The sequence below is a fragment of the Prunus avium genome, chromosome 7, assembly GCF_965620075.1.
Source record: "Prunus avium chromosome 7, drPruAviu1.hap1.1, whole genome shotgun sequence".
NCBI classification, from domain to species: Eukaryota; Viridiplantae; Streptophyta; class Magnoliopsida; order Rosales; family Rosaceae; genus Prunus; species Prunus avium.
The window spans coordinates 7,723,313-7,737,668 of NC_142290.1; the positions used below are offsets into that span (position 1 = coordinate 7,723,313).

The window sequence follows — 14,356 nt, forward strand, 5'->3', positions numbered from 1 at the left end:
ATCCATAGCTAGGGCTTAGGTTGAAGCCCTAAACATGATTACCTTATTGTTTTGATGCTTGAGTGTATGAATTTCTAGATATTGTTGATGAATTCCAATTCACCAAATTAATCTATCCTTGATGTGTGTTTTTCCTTGGTTGGCCATCTTTGAAAGCATGCTTCTTGAGATTGTTGGGATTATGTGTATCTTCATGTTTTCCTAAGCAATAAATGGATGGAGTAAGAACCATCCATGTGAATTGGTTTCTTGAATACCTAATGTAAACACCATGCTATTAGGGTTCTTGTGATGTTCATATTCTCTTTGAACTTAATGGGTTTTTCTTGTAATTGAATCGAAGTACTAAGCACACCTAGATTCGATTATAGGGAAGGCACAAGTATTGTAGCACTCGTACTGCACTTTACGTACATTAGAGAGAATCAATGCGTCTTGAGCCACTCGTACTGGTCTTGATTGCGAACATCTTCAACAACACGTTTAGAGTTCATCACTTGAGTATCCATGAACATTGGTAGAATTGTTTAGGGTGGATTCCGAAACCCTAGTGTTTGTTACATCTTGATTCCACTCTTTGATAATTCATCTCTGCCATTCTCATTAAATTTCAAAGTCCATTTACTTTCACGCAATAGAAATAGGTCACATCAAACAAATCAAACCCCCCCCCCCCCCCAAATGTGTGTGTGAGTTGCGTGTTCGACAGGTTTTGTGTCTTTGTTACTGTTTTTATTTGTTTCCGTAATTGTTTTGGACTTTTGGTACGCGTTGTGTTCTTCCATTTTCTGTGCTGAATCCAACCGTATAAAGAACGTGAATTTTGGACGTATGGTTGGAAAGTTATAGGCAAAACACTGGACAGGGGTCGAAACGGAAAAAACAGAGAAAACGACTCTGCCCAAGAACGACCGGTCGCTGGTGTCTCACGACCGGTCGCTCAGCACACAATTTTGAAGTTTCGACTCTGGACTAAAACGACCGGTCGCTTTTACCTAACGACCGGTCGCCAGACCAAAAACGACCGGTCGCTCTTACCTCACGACCGGTCGCTGGTCACTGTTCACAGCACATTTCCTTTTTTTTGTGTGTTTTGTTTGTTTCTTTTACATTTCTTTACTTTCTTTTTAGTTTTAAATTTGCATTTGTGCATTGTGGTGTGTTAGTTAAGTGTTCTCTTTGTACTCGAATTAGAACTTATAGGCAACCGACAAGTTCTTCGTGGGATCGACCCCGTACTTACATAATCTATACTTCGATAGATTCATGCACTTGCGGGTATTTTTAATTGGTTGTTTGCACATTAAATTGTGTCCTTTTAGTAATGCAACAATTTTTGGCGCCGTTGCCAGGGAACTGGCACGGTTGCTTATTTGTTTTGTTTGAGTATATTTAGAGTACTTAATTTTATTTTCATTTTTCTTTGTTTGTCGTTTCATTTTATTTGAGTTTGATTTTGTTTCTTCTTATTGCAGGAACACTCTGTTTATGTCCCTCTTGAATTTGGATATTTCATTAGATTGCACAATAGAAGATATCCAAGCTCAAGCTTTGAGAGAAAGGAACATCCAACTAGCTGTGTCTACTCCATTGCCTTTGTCATTCTCACCGTTTTCATCATCACCCTCATCACCAAAAGTCGAGTCACCTCCACCTTCACCAATGGCAGCCCCAGTTGCCAATGCGGAACTTACTATGCAAGAATACTCTTCACCGCCAACAACTGGACAACCATCTTGCATAGTATATCCCACATCCACTTTGGAAAACTTTGAGTTGAGATCGGGCATGATACACATATTGCCTAAGTTCTTGGGAAATCTTGGAGAAAATCCTAATGCACATATCCTAGACTTTGAGGAAGTGTGTTCCACAATAAAGATCGAAGGCATGAGTAGTGATGAGATAAGAATGAGACTTTTCTCATTTAGTTTGAAGGATACAGCAAAGGAATGGCTTCACTATCTACCTCCAAATTCCATCACAACGTGGACGGATCTTGCTACAAAGTTCTTGCAACATTTTTTCCCAGCACAAAGGACAAATGAACTCCGAAGTCAGATTACAGGAATTCTGCAAAGGCCGGGAGAAAGCTTCCAGGATTATTGGGACCGTTTCAAGAAACTTCTAATCATTTGTCCGCATCATAATGTACAAGCTTGGCTTCTAATGCAACACTTCTATGAAGGACTTTTTGAAGCGGATCAAAATAATGTGAATGCAGCTGCCGGAGGAATTATAATGACCAAGACTCCAACACAAGTGCGAGAAATATTTGATCTTATTGCTGCAAATGCTCGCCAATATAATTCAAGGCAAAAACCAGTCAGAAAAGGGGAATCCTATGATGTAAGTACCCTTTCTAGTATGGAAGCTCAGATTGCAAACCTAACCAACATGGTGAAGAAATTGGCACCGGGATCATCCAAGGTTTGTGCATTTTGCTCCACAATTGGTCATGACACTGAGGATTGTCCCTTGGCACATGAGGAAGCAAATGCAGTGGGCTCATTTCAGAGAAATCAGTGGCCTAAGAATGATCCTTTCTCATAAACATACAATCCGGGGTGGAGAAATCATCCAAATTTCAGGTGGAGTGACAATTCGAATGTTCAACAAGGACCAACTCAACCACCTCAAGGGCCAACTCAACCACCTCAAGGCCAACAACATACTCGCCCATCTCATGGTCAAATGCACTACTACAATCCACCACAACCACCACCTCAACCACAATCTACAGGAAAATCTTTGGAAGAACTTGTTGCTTCCATGGCTAGAAACACAGATAGTTTCATCACTGAGACAAAAAGCTACATGCAGAGGAATGACACCCACATGCAGAAAACGGATAAGGCCATTGCCAATCTAGAAACTCAAGTGGGACAAATTGCTACAGCTTTGAGTCAAAGGGAACCTGGTATGATGCCTAGCCAACCAGTGATTAATCCAACTGGGCGGGAGCATGTTCAAGCAGTTACCTTGAGAACTGGTAAGGTAATTGGTGAAATTGATGGTTCTAAAGATTTGATTCAAAATGTTGATGACATGCAGGTTGAACAAGTGGCTGAGCCTAAAGAAAAGGATGAAAGCAACAAAGAGAAAGATAAGCAAGCAGCTTCTTCATCCGAATGGATCCCAAAGCATGAACTTGCAAGAAGGGCAAGAAAGGAGAAGGTAAGTCGTGAACCTACTGACGAAGAAATCTTACGTGCTCCTTTTCCTCACAGGCTTATGAGTTCCAAAAAAATTCAACAAGCCAAGGAAATATTGGAAACCTTCAGAAAAGTGCAAGTCAATATTCCTCTCTTGGATGCAATCAAGCAAATTCCGAGTTATGCAAAGTTTTTGAAGGACCTTTGCACCAACAAGAGGAGATTCCAAGATCATGAAACGGTTGCACTAACGGAAGGAGCTTCTGCTGTTTTGCAAAGGAAGCTCCCTCCCAAATTAAAAGATCCAGGAAGTTTTACAATTCCTTGCATTATTGGAGATAAATTGTTTGACAAAGCTTTACTTGATTTAGGTGCTTCAATTAATCTGATGCCTTATTCTGTTTTTGAAGCCCTTAACTTAGGTGATCTTAAACCAACTTCTGTCAGCATTCAATTGGCGGACCGATCAGTGAGATATCCAAGAGGAATTTTGGAAGATGTACTTGTGAAAGTAAATGATCTCATTTTACCAGCTGACTTTTTGGTGCTAGAAATGGAAGAAGCTCCTATTCCGGGTGCGGATCTTCCATTGATTCTTGGCCGCCCTTTCATGGCCACTGCAGATACTGTGATCAATGTTCGACAAGGAACATTGACAATGACAGTTCAAGGGGAAACAATAAAGTTCAAAGTATATGATGCCTTCAAACTCCCCAATGATGAACATGAATGTTTTCGTATTGATACATTGTGTCATATTGTGCAAAATACATTTAATAGTACTCATGGTACAGATTCATTAGAAAAGGTGTTGACACAAAATCCTCAAGTTGCTGAAATTGTTGATAATGAGATACTTGAGGCTGTGAAATTCCTTGATGCATGTCCAGCCATACCCACGTAAGTACACTCCAAATTTTATACCTTTGCCAGTCAATACTGAAAAGCTTGTTCCTTCTCTTGACAGGGCACCCGAGTTAGAGCTCAAACCATTGCCATCCCACTTGAAGTATGTTTATTTAGGTAAAACAGAGACATTGCCCGTGATTATTGCTAGCAATCTCAATGTGGAAAATGAACAGAAGTTGATGCAAGTGTTAAGAGAACACAAGGGAGCAATTGGTTGGAGTATTGCGGACATCAAGGGAATAAGCCCAACAAGATGCATGCATAGAATTTTACTGGAAATTGATTCCAAACCCACAAAGGATGCTCAACGCAGGTTAAATCCAATCATGACAGAGGTAGTCCGAAAAGAAATTCTGAAGCTATTGGATGTGGGTATAATTTATCCTATTTCCGATAGCAAGTGGGTAAGCCCGGTCCAAGTGGTTCCTAAAAAGTCAGGAATAACTGTTGTAAGAAATGAGGAAAATGAACTTATTCCTTCTCGTGTCAAAACGGGATGGCGTGTTTGTATTGATTATAGAAAATTAAATACCGCCACCCGAAAAGATCATTTTCCATTACCATTTATTGACCAAATGCTTGAACGTCTTGCAGGTCACAGTTACTATTGCTTCTTGGATGGCTATTCAGGATACAACCAAATTGCCATCGCTCCTGAAGACCAACACAAGACGACATTCACATGTCCTTATGGTACCTTCGCCTACCGGCGTATGCCATTTGGATTGTGTAATGCCCCGGCCACCTTCCAACGATGCATGATGAGTATTTTCTCCGATATGGTAGAAAAATATATTGAAGTATTCATGGATGATTTTAGTGTGTTTGGTCATTCATTTGAATCATGCCTTAACAACTTGTCTTTAGTTTTGCAAAGATGCCGGGAATGCAACTTAATTCTCAATTGGGAAAAGTGTCATTTCATGGTACAACAGGGAATTGTTTTAGGTCATGTGATTTCCAGTCAAGGCATTGAGGTTGACAGAGCCAAAGTTGATGTGATAAGCGGTTTGCCACCTCCCACATCAGTGAAAGAGATCCGATCCTTCTTAGGACATGCCGGGTTCTATAGAAGATTCATAAAAGATTTTTCTAAGATCTCTCGACCATTGTGTAGCTTGCTGGCCAAAGATGCAAATTTTGATTTTAATGATGAATGTTTGGCAGCTTTTCAAAGGCTCAAAACTCTTCTCACAACTGCACCTATCATTATGCCTCCAAATTGGAATTTACCTTTTGAATTAATGTGTGATGCATCTGATTTTGCAGTTGGAGCTGTATTGGGACAAAGAGTTGAGAAGAGATTGCATGCCATATATTATGCAAGCCGTACCCTTAATGATGCTCAGTTGAACTATTCAACTACTGAGAAAGAGCTTTTAGCTGTAATTTTTGCTTTAGAGAAATTTCGTTCGTATTTGATAGGCTCTAAAGTAATTGTTTTTACTGATCATGCAGCTTTGAAATATCTCTTGGCAAAGAAGGAAGCAAAACCAAGATTGATACGATGGGTTTTGTTGCTCCAAGAGTTTGATATAGAAATCAGAGATAAGAAGGGATCGGAGAATGTGGTAGCTGACCACCTTAGCCGATTGATCACTAACTCCAATACCGAAGAAGACACTCTTCCTCTTCGTGAATCCTTTCCTGATGAGCAACTTTTTGCATTACAAATTTCTGACCCATGGTATGCTGACATTATCAATTTTCTTGCTACAGGAAATATACCAAGGGACTTGTCAAGAGGTCAAAAGGACAAATTGCTGAAAACCACCAAGTCCTATGTGTGGGATGACCCATATTTGTGGAAGTATTGTTCGGACTCCGTGATTAGGCGATGTGTTCCCGAGACCGAATCTCAGTCCATACTCACATTCTGTCACTCGAATGCATGTGGTGGCCACTTTGGAGCCAAGAAGACAGCATTAAAAGTTTTGCAAAGTGGATTCTATTGGCCAAGCTTGTTCAAAGATGCCTCACAATTCTGTCTATCTTGTGATAGGTGTCAACGGATGGGTAACATTTCATCTCGAAATCAAATGCCTTTAAATCCAATTCTAATTGTTGAAATATTTGATGTATGGGGAATAGATTTCATGGGTCCATTTCCTTCATCTTTTGGAAATCTATTTATTCTACTTGCGGTTGATTATGTTTCAAAATGGGTGGAAGCAATTCCAACCAAGACTAATGATGCGAAAGTTGTTCTTAGCTTTCTTCGAGCCAATATCTTTTTTAGGTTTGGAACACCGAGGGCCATCATTAGTGATGGGGGATCCCATTTTTGCAACCGATCATTTGAGACCCTACTCAAGAAGTATGGCATAACTCACAAGGTGTCCACCCCCTATCACCCTCAAACTAGTGGACAAGTGGAGATTTCTAACAGAGAGGTGAAGCATATATTAGAGAAGACTGTTGGTCCTACTCGAAAGGATTGGTCTTTGCGCCTTAACGATGCTCTCTGGGCCTACCGAACTGCTTACAAAACTCCAATCGGTATGTCTCCATTTCGCTTAATCTTTGGTAAACCTTGTCATTTACCTGTCGAGCTTGAACACAGGGCCCTTTGGGCAATTAAGAAGTACAACTTCGACATGAAGGAAGCAGGAAATATCAGAAGGTTACAACTGAGCGAACTGGACGAACTTCGCAATGATGCTTATGAGAACGCAAAAATTTACAAGGAAAAAACAAAGGCGTTTCATGATAGGCATATCATTAGGAAGTCGTTTGAAATAGGGCAAAGAGTATTACTCTTTACCTCTAAGTTCAAGCTTTTTCCAGGTAAGCTTCGATCCCGTTGGACGGGCCCGTATATTATTACTAATGTCTACCCTTATGGTGCAGTTGATATCCGACATATTAGCACGGGAAATGAATCGAAGGTTAATGGGCATAGGTTGAAAGTCTACCACGAAAATGCTTTGCATCAAGAAGATGAAGTGCTCCACTTCATTGATGTACCTGCTGGGATGCAACACTGAGTTGGGAAGGTAAGTCCCTAAAAAAAATAATTATAAAAAAAAAAAAAAAAAAAAAAAACGACCGGTCGTTCTTCCATCGCGACCGGTCGCTCTGCGCGAATTGCTGAAAAATTTGAATCTGCCTAAAAACGACCGGTCGCTTTTGCCTTGCGACCGGTCGCTATTTTGGTATTTTGGAAAAAATGAATCTGTGAAGAAACGACCGGTCGCTTTTCTCTTGCGACCGGTCGCTCTTCGCGTATTTCTTTTACTTTGAATCTGTTTAAAAACGACCGGTCGCTTTTGCGTTGCGACCGGTCGCTCTTCGCGTATTTCTTTTACATTGAATCTGTTTCAAAGAGACCGGTCGCTTTTCACTTGCGACCGGTCGCTCGTCGCGATTTTTTTCAAAACCGGCTCCTTTTTCTTTCTTTTCTCTCTTCTCTCTCCTCACTTTGTTCTTATTTTTCCAGAACCTCTCTCTCTCCCTTCCTTTTCTCTCTTCTCCCTCCCTCTACATCCCTCCCAACCCACCCTAATCCTAACCCAAATCACACTTTTCTCACTTAATTTTTCGAGTAGAATCCGTTTTTGGCTTCTATTCCTTGAAATTTCAAGTGTTTTCTTCAATTTTGGAGGATTTTCAGTTAGGGTTACTGTTCACCAAAGGTAAATTTCGAATTTTTCTTTGAGTTTTCCTTTGATTTTCTTAATCTAATTGCTTTTCTTATTGTTTATTCGTGATTCTAACTTGTTTTTCTTTGTTTTTGTTGTTGATTGTGGTTTGTGGTTGTGTTGGTGTGATTTTGCTCAATTGGGTATGTTTTTCTCACTCTCAATCTCTTATTTGATCATTGTTGTTGTTTTTTGTGTTTATTATTGAAATTTTGTCATTATGGTTGATTGTTGGGAATGTTGTTTACATTTTGGAATTTTGGCATACTTGTGCATTGTGTTTAATTTTGTGGCATTGTGGAATTTTGCATTGTGATTGATTTGTTGAATCGTTCGAATTGGTGCATAATTGAATTGTGGCAAATTTTGGCTATGTGCATGCATTTTGGTTTTGATATTGGTATAATTGTGGCATTTTGCATATTTGGGAATTGTGGCATGATTTTTGTTGTTCTCTTGCTCTGTGCATTTTGGTTTATTTTCCTTAGATGTCTAGAGCTAAAAAGGGTACCAGAGGAGGTGCATCTTCTTCCGGAAGTGCACCTCAACCGGAAGAGGCAATGCTCACTGCCACTGTGGTTACTGAGCGTAACCTAGATCTTAGTCCCTCCATCCAAACCGCTGGACTTATTCAAGTCCGGCACCTTCTTAGGGACCGAAACCTCTTACCTTTAGCTCGTCTCTATAAAAAATACAATGAATCAATTGTGCGAGAGTTTTATGCTGCTTTTCCTAGGGGGAACTTTACAGATAATGAAGAGGTGCCCCTTACGGTTCGGGGAAAAAATTTTGAACTATCCACCTCCATTATCTCTGACGTTCTTCCCTTGCCTGAGGGGGATACTGAGGAGTGGAACCAATATGTAAATAGAGATTTTGATATGCAAGGTGCAGCTGAAACACTTTTTTATGCTGACCCTGCTGCCTTTGCATCTCAACCCAAAAAGACTGTCCTCATTCAGGGTAAGTTGACACCCTACTTTGCCATCCTGTGGAGCTTTGTGCGCCACAACATCTACCCATCCAGCCAACGGTCGGAAATTCCCAAAGTAGGAGTCATGATCCTGAAAATTTTGCATGAGGGAACTTTTTCCCTACCTATTGATGACATTATTTTTGAACGCTTAAAGGCTTGTGCACGTAAGAAACACATCATATATTATCCTTGCCTTGTTAGCATGTTATGTGAACGCTCAGGGGTTAGGGCTCGCCCTAATGATATATTTGTTGAGCCCATGGGTCCCATTTCGGACACTTCTGTGTCCAAGAGCATTTCTCAGAGGCGCCATGCACCTGCACCTGCACCTGCACCTGCTCCGGTGCCACACCATATGCCACCACCACCGCCACACAGGCCGGCACCACCACCGCCATTCCCACCTGCTCCCAGTATCGACACTTCTGCTTGGGACCCCAGTCATCAAGCCATCTGGGACATGCAAATGATGCAATACCAGCAGATGCAGCTCCAGTTTCAGCAGATGCAGAATATGAGCACTTCCATTGACGCCATTTGGACGCACCTCCAGATGCCAGGTCATCCCGGGACCTCTGCACATGTTGATGGTGATGATGATGATGAGACTGATGATGATCAATAGTAGCTTTGAGCTTTGTACCCTTTTGAACTTTTAATTTATTTTGTTTTTGGGTTATATTTTGAGACGGGTATTAGTTTGTTTGTTTCAACTTTTACTGTTAGTTCAACTTTTATTTGTTTACTATTTCTTTTTATTTTGTGATTATCCATCCCAATTTTTCTATATGGCATTGTTTAGTATTAATTCTCCATCATTTATAAACATTGTTTCATATAAGTTTGGGAAGTAGGTTGCTTTATGATTATGCACTCAGAATTTTGGCTCAAATGCTTATTTCATTCCAAAACATGTGATTCTACACACAAACTTTAAAAAAAAAAAAAAAAAAAACAATAAATTTCTGAATCACTTGTTTCTTTTGCATTTTGAGCTAGCTGAGGCTTCTGCTAATTGCCTCTGTCTGTTCTTGCTTGTAGAATCTGCAGCAGCTCTACATGATCTTCGTTCCTTTTCTGCAGCATCTCTACATGCTGGTTGGCGCTGTAGAGCCGCTTCTGCAGGTCCGCCACCAGAGCTTTCAGGGCCGCCACCTCCTCACTCAGTGCCCCGCACTCTCGTGTTCTCGCCAGTAGGCGCATGCCCAAATTTGTGGCCGAGATCGCGTTGAGCACGGTTAGATTGTGGGACTCGTCCACTGCCATCTGGTCAGACCTCTGCGCCACATGCAGGTGATCTGCAACTGTCAGTCTGCTGACAGTCATGCCCTCCGGCATTACTACCCTTCGCGGCACCACCTCAGAGAAGTTTGAGGCCGAGCCATGGTGGTATGAGGAGTTTTGGAAGATAGGGGTTGGAGGAGCCCTTATCTGGGAATTTGGTGGTGCTAGTGACAGCTCAAGGTTGAGATCATCAAGGTGAGTGCATGAGGATGCCATTGTTTTGTTTTTGGATGTTTTTGATGGTTTTCCTTGAATTTGCAGAAAGAAATGCAGGGTACTCTTCCGCTTGCAGAGGCATGGTTTAAATAGACGTCTGCAGATGAGAGATTTGTGGTCCAGCTGTTTGCCATTTTCTCTCGATACCTACGCTTCACGAGGATTTTGCGGTCGCATGCATTTAGAAGGGAGCATTTCTACTTTCACTTTAATTTTCTTTTTACCTCCGTGTTTTCTGGTGTTTTCTGTTTTTTTTTGGTGCTTTGTGTTTTGTTTTGTTTTATTTTAATTTTGGGAAGTGTGTTTTCCCTTTCGGCTGTCGTCTTTATTTTGTTTGGGAAGTGTGCTTCTTTTTCTTCTGCAACTTCATTTCTTTTATTTCTAAACAAAAAAAAACAAAAAACAAAAAAAAAAAAACATTTACACGGAAAGGGCAACACAAGCAGGCACACCAATAATACACTAGAATCACTTTTTCACAGTGCTTGGTGTCTCGGCCATTGGACCTTTGAGTTTAGCCCTATGGCTATCCTCTTCCGGGGCTTCACGCACAGCCTCTTGGGGCTCATCACTCGAGCTCCCAAAGATCGCACTCTTAGCTTGAGCATACCTACTTTCGCGATCTGTTTTCTTGCGTTTACCCGGTTGGTCCAGGTCCTCCAGCTGCTTTCTCATGTCATGGGCGTAAACACTTACCATCTTTGAGAGATTTTGGTTCTCTTCCCGCAACGCCTCTAGCTGGTGTCGATTCACCTCCACTATCCTTGCCCTTTCCCTTTTTAAACTTTTAATAATACTCTGGCACTCTTCCACCATACTTCGCTCCGCCGCCAACTGACCTCTTAGCACCTCCACCTCATGGGACTTCGCAAGTAGGCGATGACCCACACTTGCGACTGTTGCGGTGCTTTGCATGCTTAGTGCCAGAGCATCGCTCACGACCCGGTTGTCATCCCTTGATCCCAGCACCCGTATGTCCTTGGGAGTTACTAGATTTCTAGCAACTCCAAGGGCAACATCGTTGTCCAGCAGTATCGAGTCATTCACTGTCACGTGCCCCCGTGCAGAGGCAAAGTAGGGCATCCACACTGGTGCCACTGCTTGGCCCCGAGTCTGAGTCGGTGGAGCTAGGTTGAGGTCCAGCGAGAATGGGTAGGAAGAAGCCATTTGAACTTTCTTTTCTTTTGTTCTTTCTTTTCTCTGTTGTGTGTTTCTGCGTTTGTGTGTTTTTCCCCAACTCTTTCTCTTCTTCTTTTATAGAGTTAGTTTCTACGTAACCCTAGACACGGCGCTTCTGCGTTTTGCGCGGCCCTTACGGCCTATCCCCTTAGGTCACCTCACCTGGTCCCCAACCCCTTTAATTACAGTTCCGCCTTTCAGCACTTTTGAGAAACGAAAGTCGTCACACCTTCCTATGAAGCCAATAATTCTGGCTTGGGACCGAGAGAGAGACCGCTGCTTGTCGACACGTCTCTCACTTTGTATCCCGTGACTCACAGGTGCCGAGACTTCAGGGCCCACTTTTTTCTATTTTACTGAGTCCTCGCTCTTTGTGCTTCTGACTTGGTTTCTCTGTTTTATTTACTTTCTTCACTTTTGGGCTTTCGTTTGGGTTGGGCTTTCATTTTGGTTTGTGCGTTTCTTTGGGTTGGATTTCTGCATGTCTGAGACTGTTGTTAGGGCTTACTGTTTTATTTGTTTCTGTTTGGTTTCGTTTTTGTTTTTGTTTCTGCAACCGTGTTGTAGTTGTTTTTCGTGTTTGTTCTTGTATTTACTTGCTTTATTCCCTTTAATTCTTGTTATAACGTTGTTGATGCCTAAATTCTTTAACATTGAGGACAATGTTTGTTTCTAAGTTTGGGAAGGGATAGCAAGTCTTTTTCGTTTCACTTAAATTCTTGCTTTAATTTGTTCTGTTTTCTTTTCAGTTTTGAGTTTTTTTATTTTCAAGTCACTTTCCGGACATATATGATGAGATTGTGATGAATGTTTAAATGACTTGATTGAAAATGCTAAAAAAAAATAATAATTTGTTATTCACTAAATGGCATCGTTCTAGCATGATATGTTTGAAACCCTCTACGCACTTGCCATTTGTTTCATAATTCTCTAGTTGAGGGACTTGCATGATCCAAAGAATTGTATCAAGCATGAATTAGACTTGTATAACCATATAATGTGAGCTTTGAACCTTGTGCTTCAATTCATGAGTGTTATACACATATTCTTACTTTTCTTGCCATCTGAGTTGTTGTTTGATCTCATTATTCATTGATTTGGTTGAGCACTTAAAAGTCACTCATTCTTGTGCAATTTGATTACATGACATTTGAGAAATGATATTAAGGCCCTCTTTGGACCGTTTGTGCCTTTCAAGCTAACCCTATGCATGCTTAAGCATGATTTTCCATTGTTAACCACCTTGAGCCTATATGTATGCCTTTTCTTTCAAGTAACCAATTATTACTTCTAGCCTTAGCCTGAAAAACAAGAATTTACCTTTCTAAGGAACTCGTGAGCTTTAATTTAGATGTGTTTTTCATGCTAAGTTTGGGAAGTTTGTTATTACATTTCGAAAAAAAAAAAAAAAAAAAAAAAAAAAGAAGAGTACCTCACTCAAAGGGTGAAAGAAAAGGGAAAAGTTGTGGTTATGTGGCAATGGTTTCAAATTCAATTCCTTGTTTCTTGGTTGTTCGAATGGAAGGAAGGAGTGTGAATCATAATTAGTGGAGGTATAAGGCTTTGTGGTCTAATTGATCACATAAAAAAAAAATAATAAAAAAAAAATAAATGAGTGAAAATCTCAAGCGTGATGTTTCAAAGTCTTTTAGTCAACGATTATATGCTCTTACATTGTGAGTTCCTTGGACTTTGTTGTATCCATATCCTTCATTTCTTACTCACCTTACACCCTTAGCCCCATTACAACCTATAATAAAGACCTAAATTGATCCTAAATGTCATGTGGTTGATTTGCACACATTTTTCAGCTTTTAAGTGTTTAGCATCCTTCTTGAGATCATATTCATGCATGTTTTTCATCTTGCTAATTGTGAGTTAAGTCCCTTATGGTTTAACAATATTCTCATACTTACTATTGAGTGTTGCATTGTACACCTCTTCCGAGTGATTCATTTGTGAGAGGACAACTTTGGTGAGATTTGAAGTTACATTTGTGCTTGGAATGATTTTTGAAGTTGTGTAAAAACTGAAATTGGAGAATGAGTTCCATTTGGCCATCACACTACTACACTTGAGCATGTTGTGTTATGAATTTTGCCGCCTTGTGAATAATGTGTAAACTGAGTTTTTCTTGTGAAAACTTTTGAGTCGTTTGCATGAGTCGCTCTCTCCTTAGAAAGTGTTCGGAAAGTTTTGTTTCGAGTCTTGTTTTAATTTCTGTTTTGCTCGAGGACTAGCAAAAGATAAGTTTGGGAAGTTTGTTCGGTTCATTTTTACACATGATTTTTCATGTTATTCACCCACTATTTTGAGTTAGTTCTTGACATTTTATAGCTTTTTACTTCCTTTTTGTGTTTTCTTAGATTTTACCTTGGTTGGAATGAAAATGAGCTAAAAGTGCATTATTGGTTATAAACTTTGTTTTTGTTCATTTTCGTAGGTCAACTTCTTGGCCTGGGATCAGCATTCTCTGGTGCTCGGATGAGGTCACGATCTTCATGAGACTTGTTCCAATGGATGTTAACTACAACATATCCAAATTTGAGCTCCATTGGACAAGTATTGCCTATCCAACCAATCCAGCATGTTACCACAGCTCTGAAATCCGAATTTGGCCAGCTTTTACCTCCTTTGTGTTATCTTGATTTTCTTGTTACCATAACTCTTGGTAACAAGAAGTTACCTTAGCTTTGAGATATTTTCTGAAGCAATTGGCATCTTATTGAGGACAAAGCTTCATCATGGCAAGGGGACAATGGGCTAAGGCTTTATCAAAGGTGGTAGTTTAATATTAAAAGGTAAAAGCTGGAAAGGAGGAGAGAGGGAAGCAAAGGAATTGCAATCTGAAGTTAGGGAGCCTTTTGAACGTGGGGAAGGAAGTCATTGAGAGATTACACAGAGGAGAGCAGATTTTGGAGAGCTTGGAGCTTGGAGAAGGCCAAGGTGCAGCCAAGCTAAGTGGAGAAGAAAGCTTCCACCATTGATGACCTTGA

The 14,356-nt window shown here is 40.6% G+C and overlaps 1 protein-coding gene and 1 non-coding gene across 2 annotated transcripts; one reads left to right on the forward strand and one right to left on the reverse strand.

Annotated features, from left to right (window-relative positions):
* Positions 1–2,046: 2,046 nt before the first annotated feature.
* Positions 2,047–2,153, reverse strand: LOC148292957 (small nucleolar RNA R71). Its single transcript, XR_015825971.1, has one exon. It is a non-coding gene; the product is annotated as a small nucleolar RNA R71 (small nucleolar RNA).
* A 6,040-nt stretch (positions 2,154–8,193) lies between these two features.
* On the forward strand, positions 8,194–9,459 carry LOC148292958 (uncharacterized). The gene has a single exon (XM_088244518.1). The coding sequence runs from the start codon at positions 8,194–8,196 to the stop codon at positions 9,304–9,306; it is 1,113 nt and encodes a 370-aa protein (XP_088100644.1). The 3' UTR covers positions 9,307–9,459.
* The last annotated feature ends 4,897 nt before the right edge of the window (positions 9,460–14,356 follow it).